We start from the raw sequence: 14,986 nt of genomic DNA, 5'->3' as shown, positions 1-14,986 counted from the left end.
CTAGCCTTTGAAGAGGAAACCCTAATGGTCTCCAAAGCATCTAGATCCTTCCATCATGTAGCCGTTGTCGAGTTCACGCAAGTGGGAGCAAATACAAGTCAAACAATAATCACAATTTATGTTAAGGAAGACATGTCACTTTCAACCATGTAAATCGTGTATAGCATCTTCTAGAGAATATGCTTCTTTGTAATGTCTATAATGAGATTGTAACTAGGAACCATTATTAGTAAGAAAAGAGAATTCTCTTTCTCCATTACACTCAACACTTCCGATTTCTCCTTTACACTCTTCAAACTTCCTTACACTCGCTTATACTCCTTCACTTTGTTCTATCACTACTTGTTACATAAGAAATCACTTTGTTCTTTCTAAACTTAGAGCAATATATGTTGAAACACACATATATAAGAAATCACTTTGTTCATTCTGATGTGTGGACTTCACCATGTTTATCTAGAGAAAATCAAAAATATTTTGTCACTTTTATTGATGAAAAATCTAAGTATACTTGGTTAAATCTTCTCCCTTCTAAAGATAGGGTTCTTGAAGCCTTTATTAGTTTCCAAAATTATGTGACTATTATAATGCAAAGATTAAGATTCTAAGATCAGATAATAGTGGAGAATACACAAGCCATGCCATTAAACAACACCTCACCAAAAATGGCATCATTCATCAAACAAGCTGTCCATACACTCCTCAACAAAATGGTGTAGCTGAGAGAAAGAACATACATCTCATGGAGGTTGCACGGTCCATGATGCTACACACAAACATTCCAAGGCGTTTTTGGAGTGATGCGGTCTTAGCAGCGTGTTATCTAATCAACTTCACTCCCACAAAGATCTTACAAGATATCTCACCATTTGAGGTACTAAACAAAGAAAAACCTATTTTTGATCATTTACGTGTATTTGGGTGCATTTGCTTTGTATTGAAACCAGGAGAGTTACGAGACAAGCTGGACGCCAAAAGCACCAAGAATATGTTTATTGGCTACTCCACCACACAAAAAGGCTACAAATGTTATGAACATGAGACTAGAAGAGTATTGGTGTCCCGTGATGTCAAGTTCGTTGAGTCTCGAGGATACTATGACAAAAATAATTGGGAGGACCTCAAAGACTTATCTACTTCTCCATCCGATCGAGCAAGGAACCTTCGCATTATACTAGAGAGGCTGGGGACTACAAACGATCGGGACAACCAAAATCTAACCGGGTCAAACTCACCAGGAGACACTGTTTCACTCGGTGACCTTGAACCTAGTGCGTCAAATGAATCTGAAGCTCCTCTCACTCAAGTTGATCAGTCCGGTGCCAATGAGGAAAATTTACACCAACCTGATGATGTACAACCGGACGACACAATGATATCAAATGATGATGATAATGAGGAACATGATCACGAAGAAGTCATTCCCTTACGTCGAAGTCAACGCCTTAAGTTTGATCCCTCTAACTGGTAGAACACTCGGGTCTACTACAACAATATAGTGGTCGCTCACCCTATTCAAGCCGTTTGCACTCAAGAACACTTTCCCTTGGAGCATCAAGTGTTTCTTGGCCATATTGATCATCATTGGATTCCCCAAACCTATGAAGAAGCCAAAGAACATAAATAATGGCGAGATGCGGTTAGTGCCGTGAAGCAAGCCATGGATTCCAATCACACTTGGGACGAGGCTGACCTACCCAAGGGAAAGAAAGCAGTCACATCACGATGGATCTTCACCATTAAGTACAAGAGTGATGGGGGGGGGACTACCTTGATATGTTTGCACCAATGGCCAAGCTTCACACTGTTTGAGTAGTTCTCTCTCTTGCAACCAACTTAGATTGGGAATTGTGGCAAATGGACGTTAAGAATGCATTTTTGCAATGTGAGCTTGAAGATGAAGTATATATGCGGTCTCCACCAGGTTTAGAAGACACCATTGGTCCAGGAAAGGTATTTAAACTGAACAAAGCAATTTATGGTCTAAAACAGTCCCCAATGACATGGTACCATAAGTTAAGCACCACATTACTTGAGAGAGGTTTTCGCAAATCAGAGTCTGATCACACTCTCTTCACATTCCCAAGTGACAAAGGTATTGTAGTCATTTTAGTATATGATGATGATATCATCATAACTGGAAGTGACAAGGTAGGTATTCAAAACACTAAAACCTTCCTAAAATCAGTATTTGACATTAAGGACTTTGGAGAACTCAAGTATTTCTTTGGGATAGAAGTATATAGGTCGGATGAGGGTTTGTTTCTATCACAAAGGAAATATGCTCTTGATTTGTTGAGTGAAGCAGGTAAACTAGGTTCAAAAGCAGTGTCCAAACCACTTGAGGAAAACTACAAGGTGGGAGGAAAGGGGGAGCTCGACGCAGCGCCATTAGAAGATGTCAAACAATACTGGCATCTAGTAGGTAAGCTCATATACCTTACTATTACACGACCTGACATTTGTTTTGTTATGAACCAGGCGAGCCAACACATGCAAAATTCAACCGTACACCACAGGAACATGGTGAACCGAATACTCAAATATCTCAAGGGCTCGCCGGGACAAGGCATTTGGATGGGCCGCAATGAAAGAACTGAACTTGTGGGGTATTGCGATGCTGATTATGCTGGAGATGGTGAAGACCGTCGCTCTACTACTGGATACTGCATGTTCCTAGGCGGCAACTTGGTCACATGGAAGAGCAAGAAACAAAAGGTGGTATCACTATCAAGCGCTGAATCAGAGTATAGGGCCATGAGGAAACTTACAACCGAGCTGATGTGGCTCAAAGCTCTTCTCAAGGACCTTGGAATTGAGTCACCTAAACCTATCACCATACATTGTGACAATGAAGCTGCCATTCACATAGCAACTAACTTGGTGTTCCACGAGAGGACCAAGCACATTGAAGTTGATTGTCATAAGGTTCGAGAACAAATCAAACTTGGAGTCGTCCTACCATGTCATACCAAAAGCTCCGAACAATTGGCCGATGTATTCACCAAAGCAGCCAGTCCACAAGTTTGTGAGTACATTCACTCCAAACTAGGTATCAAAGACCTCACTTGGCCATGAGTGTCCCTAACATGGCACCTACACTCTTTTTCCATTATGTATAGTTTTTCCCAAACGGTTTTCTATACTAAGGTTTTTAATGAGGTGGGTGTTCGTGAGCCCAAGCTTGATGACCTTAATCGATCAAGCTTGAGGGGGAGTATAAGAACTCACACCACGTCCGTACGTCCGTACAACATACTAAATGGGCCATCCATACAGATTAGAGGATCAGCGAGTCCAGCCCTTGAAGAGGAAACCCTAATGGTCTCCAAAGCATCTAGATCCTTCCAACATGTAGTCGTTGTCGAGTTCACGCAAGTGGGAGCAAATACAAGTCAAACAATAATCACATGTTATGTTAAGGAAGACATGTCACTTTCAACCATGTAAATCGTGTATAGCATATTTTAGAGAATATGCTTCTTTGTAATGTCTATAATTAGATTATAACTAGAAACCATTTTTAGTAAAAAGAAATTCTCTTTCTCCATTACACTCAACACTTCCGATTTCTCCTTTACACTCTTCAAACTTCCTTACACTCGCTTATACTCCTTCACTTTGTTCTATCACTACTTGTTACATAAGAAATCACTTTGTTCTTTCTAAACTTACAGCAATATATGGTTAATTGCATATGGGTTTGTTTCCTTCTTAACTACCAAGATGGGCCATGGAAAGGGAAATCAACTGTAGGTAATACAGCAGCGTTTAAAGTCTTTGCAATATGTAACAACATGGCACTGTTCACGTCATTGAGCATTGTTATTCTTCTCGTTAGCACTTAGCATCATACCTTACCGGAGGAAACCCTTGAAGAAATTACTAGTAGCCACGCACAGGATGATTAGGGTTTCTGTAGGGTTCATGGCAACGGCTTATGTTGCGGCGTCTTGGGTGACCATACCTCATTCCCCCGGATCACGATGGTTGTTTCCGGCTATTGTCTCCAATATTGCTGGTGGATCATTGACGGCTCTCTTTTCTTATCTAGGAGTTGAGACAATCAGTCATTGGTTTAAGAAGATGCATCGCGTAGGAGGAGGACTACCGGTTTGTTTTATCAAAAAAAACCCGTGTGAGAGATATACCTCCCATTTCAAGGGCCAGCTCAGATCGTACAGTGCCTTCCCTTGCAAGGACCAACTCAGACTTCACCGCCTCCGAAGGATCAGGCTACTTCACCTATTGAATCTTTTGGATAAAGTGTCTAGGCCTAGGGGACGTAAACAAGTACCATCTATGTTGTTTCTTTAGACTTAAGAGTGAAAGTCCAAAGAGTATTGTCATATATATAATAAATGATGTTTTAAATGACTAGTGTTAACTTTTTTTTGCTTGTTTTTAATGATCTTTAGAGAATAATAACAGACATATTAATCTTAATAATTCTCATAAATACCACTAAAATGAGTTTTTTTTTCTTCAAAAATGTCATTTTTAGGTTTTTCCAAAAATATTAATAATTTTTTTTTTCTTCCAGAAAAACCACAAAATTAAACTAAAGTTTTCATTAAAAAAATAATTCTTAAATTTGAAACACTAAATCCTACCATCTAAAAACTATATTCTAAATCTAAAATTGTCAATCCAACCTAAAAAGAAAGACACTTTTAAAAATCCATTTTTGTGTTGGTGGTATTATTAAAAAATAAAACTTTTGTAGTATTTTGAAAAAAAAATGTGGTATTTTTGATAAAAACTTAAAATGTGGTATATTGAAGTAGAATGCCAACAATGATGGTCAAGTGGATTTATCTCAATTTCGGCCTGATTTCGTCTTGTTCTGTTTGAGTCCAGTTCGCCCCTAGATAATTCAGTAACATGGCCCCTAATTTATGTTTTTATTTCTCCAAAGATCTGAGTTCCAGTCAGGTATGCACGTGGCTTCTTGTGGTAAACACGTGCATACCTATTGTACGTTGTAATAACTGTGATCGAACTTCTTATGATGACATAATGTTATACATAATATATACACTGCAGTTCATATGCAGTGAGTCCCAATTCTTTGACTTTAAAAGCTCAAGGATGATGAAAGGAGTAGTTTCGTTATATATTGAAACTTTACATAGAAAATCGGCTACTTCGTGAGCCAAATGTCGGATTAGTTGAGCTTGAGTATCACACTGTTTTGGTTTTCTATCACCGTATCACGAGTGTTTCACTAGGGATTTTATCTTAGACATTTTAGGGAATTATTAATTGTAAGAGCATATCTATTGTTTATTTAGGGAGTCTTTAAATTTTAAAAGAAATCAAAAAATAAAAAAATAATATGAAGGTATCTTTAAAATTAAACTCATTTTTTATTTCCAAATTATAGATGTTTTCCAATTTTATTATTAAATTATATTTAAGACACCTATGAAAATATTTGGGATAAAGACGGTCTAAATCTCAGTTTCTTCGTGGCAAAAAATATTTGTAGTTCACACTATCCCATATTCCACATTTACGTGTTTATATATGTATGTAAAACGTACGTGTACACTTTATTCTTTGTAACGTACGTCTCTGGCTCATCAATAGCTAGATGATATATATAGAAGCTTCGAACATGCAGATTTTTTAATTAAAAAGGAAAAAAAATGGATAGAGAAGAAAATCTCTAAAAGCACTTGCATGTCTAGTTACCGGCGGTTGAGTGAAAATAACCCAAGTCTCTCTTTTGGAATACGTGTTGTTAATCACGCAGATTCTTTTGTTCGATCGTTATATCTACTTGCTATAACATTTTGGGATTAGGAAAGGGAATTAACTTGGTTATAATCAAGTCATGTATTGTCTATATAATCACTCTTTAAAATTAAAGTTAGTATCCCGGTTCCGTTATAAGAAACGAGAAAGAGCTTTTTGAATTCAACGTGAGATATGATCGTTAATTTAATAATTAACATAGATTACTAATGGTAATGATGTGTTTAAACTTTCTTTAATTAGTAGTAGTAGAAGAATCTGTGGGCACAAGAAGAAAACAAAAGATAAGCCAATCCATTAATCAAGGCGTAAAGACAGAAGTAGGTGTTAAGTGTCGACTGTTGACCAAGTCGTTTAATAAAAAATAAAGGAATGACCTCTCATGACTCACTGGCGGTCTTGGGTCTCCTCCTGCCGTCAAAAATTTAAGTCTTCCGTCTTCAAGAAACTGAAGAAGAATCCAAAAGACTTGCGGTTAACCGACGCGGCTCTCATCCCTTGAATCTTTATCCACGTGTCACTATTTATCAACGTGGCATGAGAGAATCCACGAAGAAAAGAAACAAAAAAAAAATTAAAAGAGGGCGGCTGGGCTGATTTAGCTGACATGAGTCAAAAACGTTATTTAATAATGTTATTTTGTCGAAACGGCTTCGTCTTCTGACGTGAGAGAGAACGTTAACGCGTTTTTTTGCATTAATCCGCGGTTCCTGAGTCGCGTGTCCTCGTGATTTTTGCCACGTTTCCGAAAATTCTCTCATATGCGCCGTTGCTTTTTTTGTTTTCTTTTTTTTCGTAAATTTCCAGATTATAATGCCAATATCTGCGTTTCTTTAATAAGCTATCTTAATTATTGTTGTTGTTTTGCTAAATTAGTAAAATTTATAAACCATAATTTCACGTGATTACTAAAGATCGTATATACTACAGCAAGAGGAGGAATGATGTAAAACTTTTTGTTGGCAATAATAATTAGCCTTTCATTCGATTTTGATACTATAGTTTTTAGCTGCACATTTATGATGATGTTACTGTTGTCTAAGGATTTGAGGAAGTGATTGAATATTGTTGGTCACGGACAACCAATTTTTGGACGCCATGCAAACATGTATCATATAGGGATAAAATGAGGAGTAAACAATACGAAAACATCCTTAGAAACTTACCACAATGAAGATTGATTTATTAGTCATCACTAATCTATAAATTAATAAAATTTTCTAGTCATGAGTTGCACTTGTGAAAAAACAGTATAATTCGATTAAATGATAATTTTTTTTTTGAAAATTCTATATATATAGTCCTATTACTATCATAAATTAATAATCGTAAAAACTAATATGTATGTAATTAAGAAAATTTAGCAAAAGAACATATAAAAACTAAACTAAGTAAGGCGCCAACCATGTTTTTGTATAAACAAACAACAAAAATAATTAAGAAAACAAATAAAAATGGAATAGTAAGACAATATAGAGTTGGCATAATTCATAAAAATATGTAAATTATAAACGTAGAAAGAGTATAAATAAAGAAAACTCTAAAAAATATTTTAACAAAAAAATTCATATTTTTAAATAGAAATTTTCAAAAATATTCAAATCTCTCTATTAATTAATTATTATTAATTTATTTATAAATTAATAACTCTATAATTTAACAAAATTTCATAGTCCCGACATTATTTGTTTATAGAAGTGTTGCTGTATAACAACCTTAAATTCAATATTCGACTAAATAATTTCACTCCAACTATGTAAAATCTATATGGTAATACAATAAATAAGTGACATATATAATAGTTTCCTAAACTACAAGGATCTAGCTTATATGTATGTTCAATTATTCATTTTTACCAAACATGCACACAAATTGTAGCTGTGCATCCTTTTTTTTTGTCATCACTATATTGAAAAGTACTAAAACAAAATTTCACGATTTTTTTCGACAATATCTACATTTTACCATTTAAGCATACAAATAGTATATCAGTTTTTTGGTCGGTACACTGAACCACAATTCGACAAAAAAAAATCAGTAATATACCCTTTTTATCAAATGAACATGCAAAAAAAATTTATCTATCTTTTTTTGTCATTTTTGTCATTATAATAACGTCATATATAACAACATGCTAAATTTACAAATTTCAAAAAAAATTTGTTCGATAATATATATATATATATATATATATATACCAATTAGACAAGAAAATAAAAAAAAAACTTTTGCCGCCGTAACGACATAATAACGGTCCACTAATATACAATGCCAATCTTTTACAGAATAACATATGTAACGGTCAACTAACTACAATTGGACAATCTGTTCAAAGTATATATCTTTTACCAAATAAACATGCAAATAAAAGAAATAAATATTTTTCCGTTATAGTAACATCATATATAGCAAACTCCTAAATTACAAAGTTCTAATATTTTTTTCGATAATATACATTTTTACCAATTAGACAAAAAAAATAATATTGTTGTGGCTACCATAGCTACATACTGACGATCCACTAATCTATAAATCCAATTTTTATTTTTGAAAATAACATATATAATGGTACACTAAACTACAATCCCAAAATTTTATTTGATAATACATTATTTACCAAATAGACATGCAAATAAAATATATATACTTTTTTTATCATCTAGACATGAAAATAAAAGATATATATCATACAAATTTATTAAAATATTTTTTTTGATAATATAGCTTTTTACAAATTAGACAAGTACATAGTAATAATTTTGTTGCTACCATAATGACATACTAATGGTCCACTAATTTACAAGAATTATTTCTTCCAGAATAACATATATAATGATAAACAAAACAATTCCAGAAAAATTTGTTCTGTAATATACATTTTTACCAATAAACAAACAAATAATAATATTTTTTGTCGTCACTGTAACGACATAATAAAGGTCCACTAATCTACAAATCCTAAAATTTTCTGTGATGAGATTTATGTTTTCTATATAATGTATATAACAGTAAACTAAACTACAAAGGAACAAATTTGTTGGTAATATACATTTTTACCAAATAGACATGCAAATAAAAGATACGCCTTCCTTTTCATAAAAATGTTATTTTGACACATTTTATATAAATTAAAAAAATCTTGAATTATATATGTATGTTCCTGTTTAATAAAGGAATGATGAATTAATTTAATTTAATGAAATGTAGCTCTAGGTTAAAAGGTAACCTAGGTAATAACTCGCACTATGTGTGAGATAAATCGATTTTAAAAAACATTATTATAAGTAAAATTATTATCTTAGAACCAATATATGTCTGTGTCACACATAATATGCAACTTAAGTTTTTTATTTATTTATTTAAAGCTGCGTTTTTTCGTGTAAAAAATATGTTTCACCTGTGAAATCTTTGAATGTGTAAAAGGTTTTCTGGTAGAAAAAATATTGATAAAATGTTACTATTTATTGCAACATGTCTTTTGTGTGGTTTAAAAATCAAATTCATATCTTCTTATGTTTTATTTTGTAATCAAAACAATTTTGCATGTTTCTTATGTAACCATAACAACATATACTAAATTACTTGGTAATTTAATTATTCAATTTTATTATATGTTAGTAACAATCAGATTTTAAACTAATTTTTCTGAAGATAATCTAATTTATTGATTTAATATTTTTGATTCTATTTAAATCTTTTGAGTTAGTCGATTTGTTAATATTTTCTATAAATGACGGATTATTACCAAAAAAGCCATTATGAAAAAAGTAATGAAATTCCAAAATCAACGTATTCGTGTAAGAATACATTTCACCTGTAAAATATGTGAAGGTGGTAAAGAAAATATTTATAAAATGTTACAATTTATGGAAATATATATTTTTGTGTGTTTTAAAAATCAAATTTATATTTATGGTTTGTCGAGTAACTAACAATTTTGCATAATCTAATAATCACTTATTTTAAATATATTATGATTTTTTTTATACTAAGTTTATTTATAATGATAAGGGTTATTGTCTCGTTTATTTTTAATAGCACATAAATGAATATACAATTAAAACGTATATTCCTATTCGATTATCAATATTTCTATTTTTTAGTAAATAATCACACTAAATGTTGAGATTAATTAGTTTACATACTTAGATATATATAAATAATCACACATCATGATATCCCCTAGTTTGTTGTCATTTTTATTTAGTTATGAATATATATAAATATATATTTATTGGGAATTTAGTTTCTTTTAATGAGTTAGAGATATTTCAGGGGTAATATACTTACTTTTATAATCCATTTTAATAACTATTGAAAGCTTGTTATATAAATTATTATGGTAATAATACTAACATATAACATTTCGTTGTTATATGATTATGTTAATAAGTTATATGTTTAATGAGTTATATGTTCTTTATTTTTATTAACTTTATATTAATTGATATGTTTTTATAGCCCTTTTAGAATATTTTACTTATATTGAAATTTTAAGAAATCAATATTTATATTAATTTTAAGAAATCAATATAATTTTGACTTGTATATTTGTAAGTAAATTTTAGTGAAATTTTGCTTTACTATTAAATTTGTGTGAGAAATGATGACATATCTAATTATTATTCAGTTAATTGTTTTTAAAATAAATACAATGGCATAGAACTGTAATTAATTAGAAAACTTAAGGGTATTTTGATAAAATGTGTCATGAGCTCTCTGGCGACGACACATCAGCTTTTTCTCAAATGTGCTTCTCTATTAATATATAGGAAATAAAAAATTTAGTGAGTGTAAAAACACTTTGAAAATATGCAATTTTATTAATTAGACAAGCAAATAATAATATTCTATAAAGATAAATAACGGTTCACTAATCTACAAAACCAAAAATTTTGTTTCACAAGATTTATTTTTTTACAGAATAACATATATAACGATAAACTAAACAATAATCAAATAAATTTTTCAAAGTGTATCATTTTTACTAAATAGGCATGCAAATAAAAGGAATATAAATGTTTGTCACTATAGAAACATCATATAACAAACTTAAATACATATATATATATATATATATATATATATATATATATATGGGAAAAATGTCATTTAAATTATGAACTTTCAAATTTTGGTCATTTAAACCATGAACTTTGTTGTAGGCCATTTACAACATCAACTTTTGTTGATTAGCTTTTTTAAACATGAAGTTTCATTGACAAAGCCAAAAAAGACATGACGTTAAATCTGATAATTGACCTACTAACAAACGTTACTATGCCGTTAATCACTCCGTTACTAACATAACAAAACGATGTCGTTTTAATAGAAGTTTTAGTTCGAAAAAATGTCATTTAAACCATGAACTTTCAAATTTCTGTCATATAAACCATGAACTTGCCCTCGGCGTTCGGTGAAAACTAAACAACCTGAAAATTTTGGTTATCGAAGAAAATCGAAAAACGAAAGCCTAACCGTTCGGCGCAATTGATTTGGATAATCGGATTTTGATTCGATTCGGACCGACTGCTTTATTAGAAACCGCATACGTATATAAGCCTGACCGGCTAAACCATTTAACCCTATTTTAGTTTCTCTCTTCTTACTTTGACTTTTTCTCATGATGCGATTCTGAAAAAGAGAAAGAAAAACATCAATTAATCCTTCTTTTTCGATCTTTGTCATGTATTTTGTGTCTTTTTGTATTTGTCTTGAGTCTTTTTCATTTATTAGGACACTATAATAGAGTTTGAAGGATTGATCATCTTGTTTTAGAACACTACAATGAGTTTGAAGGATTGATCATCTTGTTTTATGACACTACACTAGAGTTTGAAAGATTGATCACATTTTTCATGTATTATGGTTTATATGACAGAAATTTAAAAATTCATGGTTTAAATGACATATATTTACAAGTTCATGGTTTAAATGACATTTTTTCGAACTAAATTTTCCATTAAAACGACGTCGTTTTGTCAGTAACAGAGTGATTAACGGCATAGTAACGTCTGTTAGTAGGTCAATTATCGGATTTAACGTCATGTCTTTTTTAGCTTGGTCAACGAAACTTCATCTTTAAAAAAGCTAATCAACCAAAGTTGATGTTTTAAATGGCGTACAACAAAGTCCATGGTTTAAATGGCCAAAATTTGAAAGTTCATGATTTAATTGACATTTTTCCCATATATATATATTCGATAATATTATTTTTGGCTAATTAAACAAGCAAATAATGATTTTTTGTCCCACCATAACGACATGTTAACAGTCCACTAATTTTTGTTCGAAAATAATTATTGTTTTCAAAATAACAAGCAAACTAGATATTCACCAGAGCTACACCGCGGAACTAAATTATAAATTATTATATTTTAATTAATATTAACCCGCGGTACACCGCGGGCCTATTTAAAAAATAATATAGTTACACTAATTTTATGTATTTTATGATGATTTAAAACAATTAAACTGAATAAATCAAACAAAGATGATAAGAAAATCGTAATTTTAATTTACAATATTATTTTATATTTTAAACAAAATCTTTTAATTGTGTTTGGTTTTAAGGATAGTAAAAAATTAATTGAAGATATTATAATTAATTTAATAAGATATTGTAATTAGTCATTGATTGATTAAGGAGATATTTTAAAAATTTTTTTTAGCCCAAAATATTGGTTTTAAATTTCAATTTAAAATTTAATGATAATGACATTCTTTGTAAATAAGTAGCAACTCTAGGATTTATTTGCTAAATGTCTCCAAAAATATATATATAGATAATAAATATTTCCTTCTTTTGGTAATGTATAATTTTTGTTCGAAATATTTATTGTTTACAAAATAACAATAAATAATAAAGCCCACAACTAAGTTTCATAATATTATAGACATGCAACGTAGTAAGTTTTATATTTATATCGACACCACATAAAACCCATAATACTAGTACATTATGTGTTAATATTATCAATTGTGTCATCATCTAAATTTAAACTTTACGTATATTACATTATTGCTGATTAGAGAAATTACCGAAAAAGATTAGCTAGTAATTAAGTGCCCAAATATACCATGTTTTATAGAGTTAATACAAACATGTTTTCAACCAATTCGTATGATATACCTTTTTAAAATATAGGCCAATAAGGCAGTAACTCTAATTAAAAATAACAGTTTGTACTCGATACATTATTGAACGTATTGTGATTTGTGCAGTCTTTGTTTCAACGAAAGCGTAAAAAAAATAATAATAAATCTTTGCAGGAGGAGCACTGAACACGTGGCCAGAGATAAGTGGATTATGTTAACAAAAAAAACAGTTTTTAATAGTATGTGTGAGCATGAGAGGAGATAAATTAATTGAAAAAAAGGCATTTGGGGTTTGTTTGACTGTTCACAAGAAAGCTCCCCAAAAGGAGCGTTGCTTTACTCTCTCTCATTCTCTCTCGCCTCCGATCCTATTTAAGGCTTTTTTTTTTCTCTCTCATTTCATATCATTACCACAAAACTAAACTCCTTCTTCACCGATCTTCTCGTTCCTTTCATTCATTTTCGATCAGGCAATGACGACGAACGTGGGTTCCAAACCCGACCCGGTTGTGGTTTCAAACCCGACTCGTGAGAGTGGTAACAATCATAATAATAATAATAATGCCGCCAAAGAGATTCGTTACAGAGGCGTCAGGAAACGTCCATGGGGACGATACGCAGCTGAGATCCGAGATCCGGTTAAGAAAACTCGTGTCTGGCTCGGCACGTTCGACACGGCTCAGCAAGCGGCGCGTGCTTACGACTCAGCCGCGCGTGAGTTTCGCGGTTCCAAGGCTAAGACCAATTTCCCGACGTTTCTTGAACTCCACGGGAACGCCGTCGGTGGTGGTGGTGGTAATAACAGTCCTTCTTGTCAGAGTAGCACTGTCGTCAGCTCGTCTTCTCCTCCTAAGGCGGCGCGGTTTGTTACATCGCCGCCGCAGCTAGAACTCAGCTTAGGCGGCGGCGATGGAGCGTACCGTAGGATTCCGGTCACACGTCCTGTTTACTACTTCAACATGACGACGGCGTTTCCTAAGGTGACTGCGTGCGGTTTCCAGAGCGAGTCTGAGACGTCTTCGGTCGTAGATTTCGAAGGTGGAACTGGGAAGATATCTCAGCCGTTAGATCTGGATCTTAACCTAGCTCCTCCGGCGGAATAGGCCGTGAGTTTTTTTTTTGTTTTGGTTATAATGTCGTCGTTTCTTTAGAGTAAAAAATAACGTTTTTAATTATTTTTCTGCCTCGGGAAAAAATTATATTATCCGTTTTTGTAGAAGTAAGTGGAGAAAAAAAACTAAAATATAGTAATTTTTAGCTGACATGGATAAGAAAAAAACGTCGTTATGTATATGGAGTATTATTATGTAACCCTATTATATTAAAAAATCAACGCAATTAACATAAAATCTGAATTATGGCAGTAATTTTAGTTTTTTATACAGTATGTAGGAGAAATATAAATTATTATAGTGCTTTTCTTTGGGGGGGGGGGGGGGGGTCGTGTGTGTATAGAAGAAATATATTATTATTGTATTTGTTTGTTATTAAAAAGACTAGAAATAGTTTTATTGAGTATGGTCGGCGTCGGCTTGAAAAGACAATGGTCCAAGTGTCGTGAACACACGCACCAATCGTGGGTGAGACCGGACCCATCTCTCCTCTGGCTGCGGCGTACGTTAGAAGCATTTACCTTACTTCTTTACGCTTACGTCATTTTCACAGTTTGGACTGCTTTTTTTTTTTACTTTTGACTTTTTTTGGGGGTGTTTTTGCATCAAAATTTTCTTTTAACAAGTCCAATGACTAATTACGAAAGATTTGCGTGAGTTTAATAATTAGTAGCATTCGATTAAGTGAAAAAAGGATAAGAAGGCGGCTTCATAATGAGAGACAAAGGAAGGGATTGAGATTTGATTTGTTTGATTCTTTGTCGCCAGCTTTGTGATTTAAAAAAAACGTATAAAACAGTTATAAAAGCACTATCATCGTCGTCGTCGTCTTCAGATCCAACGGATGGAGTCACCGTCATCGTCACCACGTGGAGGAATCATGTGATAACACTCTAAAACTCATCTCCTTTTTTGAGATAGTGAAGATTGAAGAAATTTTGGGCACGGACGGCGAACATGGACCCATAAGGACCAGTAGAAAACATTTGAAAATCTTTCTATTACATATTATTTTA

At 32.3% G+C, this 14,986-nt stretch overlaps 1 protein-coding gene and 1 pseudogene across 1 annotated transcript; both read left to right on the top strand.

The window, feature by feature from the left end:
• The first annotated feature begins 2,577 nt into the window (after positions 1–2,577).
• LOC147928914 (uncharacterized) lies at positions 2,578–4,252 on the top strand (annotated as a pseudogene).
• Positions 4,253–13,123: 8,871 nt separating this feature from the next.
• On the top strand, positions 13,124–14,033 carry LOC104742826 (ethylene-responsive transcription factor 8-like). Its single transcript, XM_010463882.3, has one exon. It carries the CDS (start codon positions 13,332–13,334, stop codon positions 13,959–13,961), a length of 630 nt encoding a protein of 209 aa, XP_010462184.2. The 5' UTR covers positions 13,124–13,331; the 3' UTR covers positions 13,962–14,033.
• Positions 14,034–14,986: the final 953 nt, after the last annotated feature.

The sequence above is a fragment of the Camelina sativa genome, chromosome 14 (genome assembly GCF_030686135.1).
Source record: "Camelina sativa cultivar CO46 ecotype springtype chromosome 14, ASM3068613v1".
Taxonomy (NCBI): Eukaryota; Viridiplantae; Streptophyta; class Magnoliopsida; order Brassicales; family Brassicaceae; genus Camelina; species Camelina sativa.
The sequence above is the reverse complement of the archived record's forward strand: the minus strand, read 5'-3'. Positions and strand labels throughout refer to the sequence as shown.